Consider the following 12,489-nt stretch of genomic DNA (forward strand, 5'->3'; position numbering starts at 1 on the left):
CACAAATAATCATTATGCACGAAGGGATGCGATTTGTTATGTTGTGAAGAGATATAATTTAGGAGAGATATGTCCCTTCATTATTCAAGAGGTGCAACCTTTTATTTTGCAAGGTATAAGGGGAAGAACCAGGAAATAGTTTTGAGGGGGGATATAAAAAAAGGGAAAAAGAGGAAATATATATTATCTGGCAGCCATTGATCAGATCAGACCCAAACTGTTATTAAGTTACAGGCAGTAACATCCTTGTTCTGGGTGGTATGCATGGGGATGTTCTTAATATGAATGCTTAATATATGAAGCACGATAATGTTCTTATGCAGAATTTAATAATAATATAATTATAGAAAATAATATAATGATTATAATTACAATAATATTTTATAAGAACTACCCTACAGTGAAATATATAGTATAGTACCTATTGATGTGTTTTTTTATGCACATGCGAACACAGAATAAAATACCCAAAAGTATCTTATCCTTTCTTGAACAAAGCTTCTCAAATGCTGAAGAATGGCTTAAGGATCACTTGAGACAACTCCAAGGTTTTGGTATGTCGGGTCACGACGTGTGGATAAGCTCTGTTGGTTGATGTGATTGCTGGTATCACAAAGGGACTTACGCTGAATTGTTGAATGCTCGAATCTCTGGAACTTTAATCATCTGATGTTGCAATCTTGTGATGCTTTTTGTCCTAAACTAACTTGAATTGAAAAAAGGGCAAAAGACGAAGGGTTGAGAGAGTCTATTATAAGGCCTAGAATGTAAGAAGATGGAATCCTACTGGGCGAGGTCTCACCATCAACTTGAACAATTTGACACAAGCTTAATGCAATCTTCTAAGGACATTTCAAAAATGTTCAAATCGTTACCATCAAACATTGATCACCATTCAAGTTAATGCATAAGTAATGAATGTAGAACGATTCGAAGTTAAGCTCATATCATTCTGTAATATCCCTGCTGTTATAAATTGAGGTGTCCAAGTGATATTGTCAAACAATAGACTGATTTCCTAGCTGTATAACCTGCGTGTTATGCTGTTCTGATTGATGCAATACTTTAGACTAGTTTTGACACCATTAATTTTGGTTTACCAACACGGATGACTTGCAAACAATAGGACAATGATCTAGGATGATAATGCAACTGTATTTTATGTTTTGATGCCATAGCATGAATAGATATGCAGAAATATGTAACCACAACAGACTGTAATTTTGACAAATAGTTGGCATGCAACCCATGTAATCAGATATATATGAAATCAATCTTATCACTCCTTGATAGAGAAAACATAGGTTCATTACATTGGCCAAATTGAACCAAAACACATTGATGATTATCAATGACCACTTTCAGATTTTCTGAAGACAAATGACAGCTATGGACTGAAGCATACAAACTGAGATTACAATGAATTATCAATGTCAAATGAACCTGGAGTATAGCGCCTTGAAGAAGCAAGCAATATCTTTGATCTTGAAGCCTCCAATGTCCAAATTCGACCTTCTTGCCAAATCGCCCCTGCTGCTGCTATGGAGGTCTGAGAATACATAAATTTGGAATGCTAAACCCCTCTCCACAATGCCAAAAGGAATCGCTATTCCTTCCCAAGATCATCGCCAATGTCAAATGTCAAAATCGATACCCAAGTGGAGGTTTTTGAACCAAATTGTGAGATGGCCCAAACTGGTACGATTTTGTTTCAGAATTAAATGGGCATCGAACTTCACTTTTTTACTTCTCCAAAATGTACCAAAATGAATCGCCCTTCCTCCTAGATGCTAGGGCTGCCTTCCAAATCTTAATATGATGTATTAACAATGGAATAGGAGCAAGATCGTAGCAGATAGAGGTCTGAAGCGATTTGTCTCAGGTCTGATATAACACCTCCAAACACCACAATAACTTCTCAAAATGCTCCTACCAAAATCGTCTTAATTGCTCCCAAAATGCTGGCACAAAATACCATCAAATACTATGAATCTGAATGTAACTTCAGATTATTCACCATGGATAATGTTGTCTCTATGAGCTCCAATGTGAGAGACTGAGATATCCTTCACTCTCAAGCAACCCTTCGGAGGATCTCTCACCCCCTCAGTTATGCAATCAAAGGGAGGTATCATTCCCAATGATTAACAATCTGCAGAAACCCTAGGTTCCACAACCACAATACAAGAGAAGATGTCAAATAACCGATGCCATAACAATGAGCCACATCCCCTATTTATTCATTTCCTCTCATGGATCGATCAACTTCTAGAAACTTCTCCCTTTTAATAAAATAATAGTAATATTATTTTATAAGTGACTTATTAATTATTTTTAATTTTGTACTTAGCCACTTTATTAATTTAATAATATAAAGTTATCTCATGTATGTTTTTAAGTAAATATAATGTTTTAACTTACATAATATTAAATTAAATAATTTCCCCTTATTTCTTCAATAATTAAATACAAACAATTCCAGGCCAAAACGGGGACATTATAATCCGCCCCTCCTGAAATTGCTTGTCCCCAAGCAATCATTGCTGCAAGGAACTCTCTCGCCTCACCTAGATCCCAAGGGAAATTCTGTGTGATGTCCCTGTTATCATGAATTAGCTCCAATTGAATTTGCTGAACCAACCCAATCTCCACATCAAGTGTCGCAGGAGTGTAAGTCTCAAGAGGGTGCAAGTCAAGTGACTGACCATACTTGCTCCCAACCTTTGCAGAAAGTGAGCCATCAAATAAACCATCCATCACATGTGCCCTTGAACTGTGCATCTGAAATAAGTCATGAATATGAGGATCAAAGGTGAAGCTGTATAAACTCCTCACTATGTACACTTCTGAATTTCCTTCCATGAGACCTGTCTGAAATCTTGATGCACAAGAAAGATCCAAAACACCATTATCAGGATTGAAATCAAGAGAGTGATCTACATCCAAATCATAGAGTGGATTATCCAACAACCATGTAGCATCAAGCTCAAACAATGGATTGTCCATCATTTCAATCTCCACATGATCCCTCTTCTTGCTCTTCTTTCTACAAAGAGAAATAGAATGCAAGCTCCCATCTACAATTCCCCTCAACACATAAGTCTTGACATTCAATTCAAACTTCATTTCCAACTTGGGCACATTGAGGGTAAATACTCCAATGTCTTGGAGCCATTCAATGCCCAAGACTACATCCACTGCACCCATATTGATCACATAGAAATCAGCATGTAGCTCACAATCATGCAATTGTAAGGTAAGATTACCTATCCGTTTGGTGCACATGAGGGTATATCCATCTGCAACTCTGACTCTAAATCCGCTGAAGTCCTCCATCTGCAACCTGCATCTAGCCACAAATCCCTCATCAATAAAATTGTGTGATGCTCTAGTGTCTAATAGTGCAATGCAACGCTGTCCATTGACTGTTCCTCTGAATCTGAAAGTAACCTCATCCTGCTTGTCAGCAAAAAAAGCCATAGGAGATAGATTCCTATACGGCTCACATACTGCTGAAGCATTTCCACCCTAATTGTCCCCTGAAGTAGCTGGCTGATCCGAATTTTCAGAATTAGGATCCTCATAATACACCCACATTGCACGATTTGCGTTACCTTTAGGTCTCAAAGGGCAATCATGCCCTCTGCTGTAAGGCTCTTTGCACCAAAAGCATAATTTCCTTCTCCTTAGATCTTCTCGTGTCTCCTCATCCATCACGGGTGCTGATTTCTTTTTCTTTTTAGCAAGTTGTTGAGGACTCTCATTGCTGGTTGAAGGAGTTTCTTTATGCGAACCTTTGCTTTTGGGGGTTGCGAACTCCATACTCCTAGATTTTTTCATTACCTGTTGTAGTGAGGGTGGATCAAATGCTTTCAACCAGCCTCTTAGTGGTTCCATTAGCCCTTCAATAAATAAAACTACCAACCTTCTTTCGCTGATATTAGGAACCATGACTGATAATTGTTGGAAATCAGCAACATATGCTTCAAGGGAACCATATTGCTTAAGTTGTGCTAGCTCACGAAAACTTACCTCGGGATCTTTAATATCAAATCTTTCAATCAACTTTTTAGTGAACTCATCATAAGTGGTAATTAGGTAGTGACCAAGAGTGATCAAACTGTGGTACCACCACTCATGAACAACTCCTTCCAAATGTAGTGTGGCAAATCTTATTGCATATTTTTCAAGCATAGGTCTTAATGATAGATAATTATCAAGTTTTTGTACCCAAGACCTAGCGGTACATTTGTTGCTTCCATCAAAATATGGCATAGTGATCTTACCAAGTGTCTGCTGATAATCATTTCTTGGCGGAACATAATGATCATTTCGTCCTCCTCCTCTCCTATTCCTTTGATTTATGAATTGATCATAGGTCATTGATCCTTCAAATCAGCAGGTAATGCATTGTACTCTTGGTAAGCTTGCCTTGCTTCATAGTGGCTGCAACAACTGGTGGTTGTTCTTCCCTTGGTGTGAAAGTAGGGAAAAGTGGTCTAGAGGCTCATCGTCAAGTAGTAGTTCCGTGGACAGACCTGTCTCCTTCTGTATTTCTGATATTTTCATTGTTTCTACTATGTTCAGCTTCATGATGTTGATGGAAGTTATTGTTGATGGACTGCGGTTCCATTTTTCCCAGCAATCAAGACATCATGTCTAGCATGGTGTCAAACTTCCTCTCAATTCGTGCATCTTTGTCTTCTTCTGCCATAGTCTGAATTGTTTTACCAGCGTCTCTTTCCCTTAGTGCTGCTGATAATGTATAAACTTCAGGTACTCGTGGATTTTGGTACTTGTGGATTGTGAAAGGTTGTGTCTGTTTCAAAGAGCAGAAATAATGAAGAGTTGCACTCTTTCAAAGGGTGCTAACGGTGAAAGGGTGTGTCTCTTGTCAAAAGGCATACTTGATGAAGAGGTGTGACCTCTCCCTCACATTGAGAGATATAAAGGAAAGGAATCGAAAGCATCCAGGGGGATCACCATAGATCAGATCAGATCAGAACTGTTATTAAGTTACAGGCAGTAACATCCTTGTTCTTGGTGGTATGCATCGGGATCTGCTTAATATGTGAAGTCTGATAATGTTCTTATGCAGAATTTAATAGTAATATTAATATAGACTGCAATATGTATGACAGTCGGACTTAATTTCATATATATTTATGATACATGAGAAGTTAGTATACTCATAGCCTAATCCTTAATCACTCACTTTTGCCCCTTCAGAGGATAGGTTAGTTTTGTTAGGGAGAGGTGGAGTAAATCCTCACAAGGTAGGTGAATCTCAAGATGGGATATGGATGGGTACCTGAAGCCTTGAGGGAGCCTACTTGTAGATTGGTTTCCAAGCGCCCTATAACAAGTAATTCCCCATCCTCCTTAGGGTTGATGATTAGGAGAGAAGTAAGAAATTGTGGTTTAAGTATGTTAACTGTCAAATGTATTATGAATCATTAATTGTTTCTTAATTTAATCTGATTCAAATGCATAGTGATGTATGTTAATCATTGGGAATTGGCAGCCTCCTAGCTGAGGACATTACAATATAATATTAAGCTGTTGCAACCATTACCATATAAAAACTACATGGAATTACATGATAATTTATCCTCCTGCAATATTAAAATGACAAATCAGCGATAGTATCATCGTAGATTGATGAGAAATGTAAATTGACAACTCAATTAAGAGAACACAAAAGATTTATCTTGGAGTTACCCAATTTGGTAATGTCTCCATAAAAAAGCTATACTTTATTCACCGATGGAAATACAAAGTAAGCCACTTGGAGTGTTTAAGATATGTATGATTCCCCTCAAATCTGTAAAGTGATGCTAGTTAAATTTGTCATCTTATCACCACTCAGTCGCAAGCACAGTTGTAGATAGTATGCAATAAGGGTTGTGGGTTTGTTGAAAAATATTTTCCTTAGTTGTTGACACAATGTATTCACATGAGGGTCGTGAGTTTAACAAAAAAGGTTTTCTTCTTTGCTAGCAGCTGAGATAAATAATAATAATAATAGTAAAGTGTTTAAAATTTAAAATAGTTAGGAATCATCTGTTATAGTTGGTTGCATCAGCTAGAATGCAAAAGGCATCTGTGGATGATCAAGCCTATTTCCTCTGAATTGCTAATCATAAAAACTATTTAAAGAGCATAAAGCATCTGCCAATTTATCTTGTTATGACATTGAAGGTCTTAATTGGCTGATTATTTTAGAGATGCTATGCATAAAGTTAAACTATTGATGATACTGATAAAAGATCTATACCTAAATGTATCTCCTTTTCTTCTTGTGGATTTTTGTTCCAGGGTGAAGAGGAAAGAAATCTGATGAACAAAATTGGTAAATGGGACAGATATGTCCCATTAAATGGGGTTAGCCATATGGATTTGATTTATCATCCAAACTATCACCATACAACAAAGCAATATAATCGTTATAATAGTTATTATAATCATTCAAGGTAAAGCTGGAGCTGTACATCTAGTAATATGTTTACACAAAATAAATTTTTATGAGTTGTACATCTAGTTAGAAGAAATAGAGATAAATTGAATCTATGCTTATCAATCCTCATTCAACATGAAGATCCACGGAACCTGCCAAGTAAAGTCTTCATTTGATGATCTATGATGTAACTATTTAGGGGAGCACTGCATAAAATGCAATGGATACATTCTGTTAATTGCTCTGAGGTTGGAATCTTTCCTGATATTTAGAACTGAAGGTATTATGCAGGTGATGAAGAAAATGTAGCTTCCAGAAATACCACTGAGCTCCTGCCTAGAGCTTATGGTCTACCAGTATCTGTAGCTCAGCTCTTTTCTTATCATAAAGATTATCAAAAGATTATGACTTTATGTTCAATACAATGCTATTTTTCTGTCATTGTTCACACTGTGAACATTTGTCCATGAATATTGAAGCATGTTTTGGATCTGGTTGCAGCTGATTTGGGTTCACAAAGTATTTTATTTTCATAGTATTTATCTTTCTCTTTTGGGATCTGTTCATTTCAAAACATTTATTGTTATGTCTGTCAATGCTTTAAATAGTTTAATTTTGTGGTACCCCGAAGGCAATATGAGTTAGCTCTTTCTGTGTACACATTGAGGTTAAATATCCAACCCTCTATAACTAGGAGTTCACATGGTCGAAAACATCTATTGCAAGGGACACTTATGTTTCATGAATTCAATAATGAGAATTTCCCTAAGAAATTGACCTACCATCTATGCATTTGATGATTTTGAACACAACCTAAGTTTTGCCATGAACTATTGCCATCTGTGTTGATTATGATCCAGGATAGAAGAAATTACAGCAGATCATCTAGAGGAAGCGAAACTTTGCTGTGAACTGCAATGCAATTTAGGGGAGTCAAAAGCGGAAATTGCAAAGTTGGAACAGGTCATTGCTGCTGTCTCTTTGTATTTTTCATCTTATATATATTTTTGGGTCAATGTGAAAATATATTGTAAAGAATCTTGACTATACAAAATCCTCAAGAATATCATCTAGTGTAAACTGTAAACCCCAGATCCACAATGGAATATGTTTGAATTAAGTGGACCTTGAGTACTAGAGCATAGCTAGACTCTCATTGAAGATTGAAATAAGTATGCCTCATGCATCACATGAAGTCATTCGTTGAAAAGATTCTGGTGATAATCTGAGTTTTTGTAGTTTATATGGTTGTTGTATTTGCATTTCTGACTGAAGTAGTTTCCATTTTATTGTGGACTGATTTGCATATTATTGTTGGCAATGCTTTGTTTTTGGTGAGGGGAGGGAGGGACAGAGGGGCTCGGGAGTCAGAGAATTCATCTTATCTTACTTACGGAAGAGACAAAATGACATCAAACAACAGGGTTACAAGGAAAGATTCTCCCCATGCAAGTCATGAAAATATAATCTGAGCCTGGCCCCCCCAAAATAATGAGACTCCATTTTGCTATAATATTTAAATTTTTACTTAAATGAGAAAATTGAGCACTCGCTTAAATAATAAATTTTTCTATCTTTTCAGGCTTGATTTGTGAAGTTTCTTATTGGAGATCGAGTAATGGGAAGGCCTTGTATCAAGGATCTCTTTGATGTTGCAACTAGAAATATGGGGTGAGAGACACGTGATGACAAATATTCTGTCAGTCTGGCACGACTTCATAAAGTTGGTTTTACAGATGTTGTAGAAAGGAAACTGCTGATCCTGTTTATCAGAAATGCCTTCTAAGACCCTTTAAGCTTGGTGTGAAGAAGAACATAATTATTAATTTATTCCCTCTTCGTTGCCATTTCCTTCTTTTGTCCTTTCCAGCTCCAAGCTTATCTGAGTGGTCCAACCATCATATGAGTGTTTTTACAAAAAATCTATGACTCAGTGTCTGACTGTTTTAGATGTACCCCTTGTTTTGTTTATGATTCTTAAGTGCTTTTTACACAGTTACTTTCCATAATCTAGGGTGCCTTTACCTAGCACTTATTATAACTGAATGTACTCTTTGAGTACCATTGACTTAGTTTTGATCATATATTCACATAATTTATTTTCTTTCTTTCTTTCTTTATTTCTGACCTGGGGAGGGCCTCTCTTTGTGGACACGTGGATGATGAGGGAAAGCTGCAAATATTTATGGCATATAGTTTGGTGACAGCTGTTGAATTCTTTGGTATTCAAGATGCAGGCAACATTTCATTATTGGCAATTTTGACTGTGCATCTGCACTGGTTTGAACTTCAATTTTGAACTTTTGAATTTTTTGCCATTTCTTAGACTTAATTAGAAAATTGTTTAGGTTCCAATGGAAAATTATGTTTGATTGCATGTCTTTACATAATCTACATTGATTTTGCCATTATTGTTAGCAATTTTGAATGTGTATCTGGTATTAAGTTATGAAGTTTTGCAATTTTTTGCCATTCCTTAGAATAAACTAGAATGTCTCAAGTACCATTTGGAAGCTATGTCCAAAAGAAAACGTGGACATAATATGCATTGACATCCATCATCATCTTAGTGATGGTGAAGTGATGGTTTGTGATATTCCCCTTAAGTTTTTGATTTTTTCAATAGCAAGATTACAATCACACCAATCACCCGTTAGGGTTAGAATAATGAAATCCAAACAACTGAAGGGAACCCTACGCCTTTTGATCACCGAGAGCCCAGACTGGGAGGGTGACAGCATACGGAAGTAGGGGATCATTAGTAATATTCTGCTGAAGTGCTGAATACAATGATGGGCAGCAAGCAAGCCCCTTTCGCTTATCCAGTGGGTGAATCAAGAAACTTGCCGCTAAACCAGCCAAGAGAACAACACTCCCAGAAACACGAATCACTCAATCACAATGTTTCAGCGGGAGGACTAAACACACCAAACAAACGCAACTCAACCGCTTATGCAGCAGGAGGATCATTACAAACGGATATTACTCAACCGCTTATGCAGCGATGAGGACTGAGTAACAATATCAAATATAGGCGGCTAGCCAGCCTCTTCCACTTTCCAGTGGGAATGCTTACAATCCATAAATGGTCAGTAGTACTATTACTTAACCTTACAACATAAAATAGAGAGATAGAATAGAGAAGTAATGCTGTCCAATGCTGATAAATTTCTTCAAACAGTTACTAACTCCCAAAAGATCCTTCAACATGAATTTATGAAATCCTAGGATCAATAACACTCAGACCAGCAGCTTCAAGAAACTAAGAAATGCTCAAATCTCTCACCAAACTCACCCAAAAACACCCTAAATCACTCTCAAATCAACTAACCACTCACACTACGAAACGCACACCCAAACAACAACTTCTGGAAAATTTTAATTTTATGACAGCAAGCTGAAAACCCACCTGTTGACGTGTATTTTGTACACAATCATACACAGAATAAAATACCGACAGGCATCTTATCCTCTCTTGAGAAAATAGTCTCTAACTGCTGAAGATCTGCAAAAAGGATCAGTTAGATGGACTCCAAGGTTCTTTTAGTGGGGTCTCCACGTGTGGACAAGCTTTTTAGTGGTATGATGTGATTTGCTGTTTCCTCCAAGGCGTCTTACGTATTCAAAGCTCGAAGATTTCACTAAACTAAAAGGAACTTTCAAAAAAAGGAAAAAGATAGGGCTTAAGAGGTCTAATCTAGCCTAACCCTATGAACGACTTAGCATGAATGAGATTTGGCAAGACTCAACCAACTTCAATTTTGCCATAAGATAACAACTTAATTGAAATTGGTGCGATCTTCTAAGGTAATAATGGTATTCAATGCATCAAAGACCAAGGACACTACTACGAAGGTACATATCCTAGATGCGAAAATGCTTGAAGGTTAAGGACTCAAAATGTTTTCCAGTCGACCACGCAAGGCGTTCCTACAATCAGCAAGAAGCTAGTGGTTTGGATTGCGAATCCTACCAAATATCAAATCTCACACTTAGCCTTTCAAATTAACAAACTACTTTGATTGAGCGGGATTCAAGTACATCCAACAACCATGAAGATAACTTAAGAAATTTGCAACAAAACACCATAACTTCAATATTTTATTGATTTCCAAGTCATCATATACAACAATTGCTTGAACTTCTCTCTTCAAGACTCAATCTTGCTACAAAATAAAAATTGCTTACAACTCTAATCTCTCAACTCTATTCTCTATTTTTCTATTGACTATTCTATTACCAATGAAATGGAAAATGGGGGGGTATAAATAGCATCCCCAGTTACAATGAAAGGTCCAGATTGAAAGTAAATCAATGGACAAGATCATGACACCTAAACCCTAATTAGGGTTTGTTACAAATGACCTCCTTTTTACTGAACAATATTAAATACATAGCCAAATATTAAATTTGGCACAAAAATCTAGGAGGTATCAACCAATGAGAAATAAGATGTCATGTCATCTGTAACAACCTTTCATCTAGAATCTTATTCCCTTTCCAATTCTCTTTCTTAGCATATGCAATGAATTTTGTCACGATTCCTTCGATTTCTGTGCTTGGAATCTCGGGAAGATTCTTGATACTCTCTTCTAAGTGGATAACCTGATCAAATGCATCTAGAAGAGCTGTGTCCCAAGTAGGTTCAAGTTCCTTCGTTCTATCAATCAGGAGCATGGTGGCATACATTTGATCATATTGCTCATCTGTAACATCTGCGTCCTTGCGAAAGATGATCTTGATTCTATCTTCAAATTCTTGTAAATCCACATCTGTCTCGACCTCGATCCTTCTGCCAAGAATGGTACGAAGTACCTCAAATACTCTGTCCTGGATCGGATTGATCACCTCCTCAACTTGACCACATCTAACACTGATGTCCTCAAAGAGAACACTCTTTATATGGAGTAAGGTTGACCACTGAAACAAACTGTGAGAATCACCTTCTAAGATCTTCTCTTGTGCTAGAATTCTTCTGGATGTATGTCTTATAACTTTCAAGACAGGAATGACAACGTCCTTGGTATGGGCAAATGCAGCTACTGTTGCCATCAATCTGTGAATAATCTCAAGAACTTGGATAGCCTGATGGGTGATCTTCGACATCCTTGTAACAAACTCAATGGCCACCGTGTGAGATCTATCCATCCAACTACATGTACGCTGGACCATATTCCTGAATCTTTCTGCTTCATTGATTGATTGAAGGGGCAATGCCTGCAATGGTGATCTAACTGGATCCTGACGTCCCAAAGGTTCATTGATGTGACTGAAATATGTCCTCCATGCACCGACCTCTTTCTCAAGCTTTCTATTCTTTTCTACTTCTTCTCTAAACTTATCCTTCAATGCCTCAAATGTGTCGGTGGCATCATCTAAAGTCTGCTCTGCTGTGGATGGTCCTAACTCAATAGTCTGTATATGATAGTCCTCTGCTAGGATCTCACCCTCATATTTGTCTGCTGCCGGTGTAGCTATCTGCAGTTTTCTAGATCCAGTCTCATCTCGAACCATCTTGGACATCTTTGTAGCCTTCTTTTTCTCTGTTGTCATATGTGAGCGTCCAACAAGGCTCTCTAAATCAATTGCACTGTCCTCGTCCTCAATTACGATCACCTTAGTCAATCTTTCCTTCAACCAATCTGGGATATTTGATCTTGTCTCTTGAACTTGAATCTCTTTATGTACTATTTCTTCTTGTCTGGGAGGAGATGTTACTTCGTTATCATTATCTAAATCATAGTCTTGAAGAGATCCATCGGATGAAACATGCTGTGCCTGTTCCTCTTCCTGTCTATCATTCTGTACCATCGATTCCATGGATTCTTCCACTCGAACTGTTCTATCCTCTGGCCTGGAAGAAGTACCTGGTGTTTGATCTTTGTTAGCACCTTGCTTTTTCTTGGAAGGCTCTTTCTTTTCTGATCTTTCCTTTCTCTTTGAACCTCTCGAATGGAGATTGCCCTCACTGGCACATCGAAGGTTACCTTCACCTGAATTCCTAGGATTAGGAATGCCTTCACTAACACTGG

The 12,489-nt window shown here is 37.4% G+C and overlaps 1 protein-coding gene across 6 annotated transcripts in view; it reads left to right on the top strand.

Moving 5' to 3' along the window:
* The window catches only part of LOC131066247 (uncharacterized), a 226,552-nt gene that overhangs the window by 89,205 nt on the left and 124,858 nt on the right, over positions 1-12,489 (top strand). For 5 of the 6 annotated variants that reach the window (XM_058000963.2, XM_058000964.2, XM_058000961.2 and 2 more), the window contains one exon: positions 7,318-7,420. In XM_058000963.2, coding sequence (XP_057856946.1) covers positions 7,318-7,420 — 103 coding nt within the window. Of the gene's footprint in view, positions 1-6,346; positions 6,474-7,317; positions 7,421-12,489 lie in introns of those variants that run through there. The other variant, XM_058000965.2, reaches the window with a different exon arrangement.

This window comes from Cryptomeria japonica, chromosome 5 (genome assembly GCF_030272615.1).
Source record: "Cryptomeria japonica chromosome 5, Sugi_1.0, whole genome shotgun sequence".
NCBI classification, from domain to species: Eukaryota; Viridiplantae; Streptophyta; class Pinopsida; order Cupressales; family Cupressaceae; genus Cryptomeria; species Cryptomeria japonica.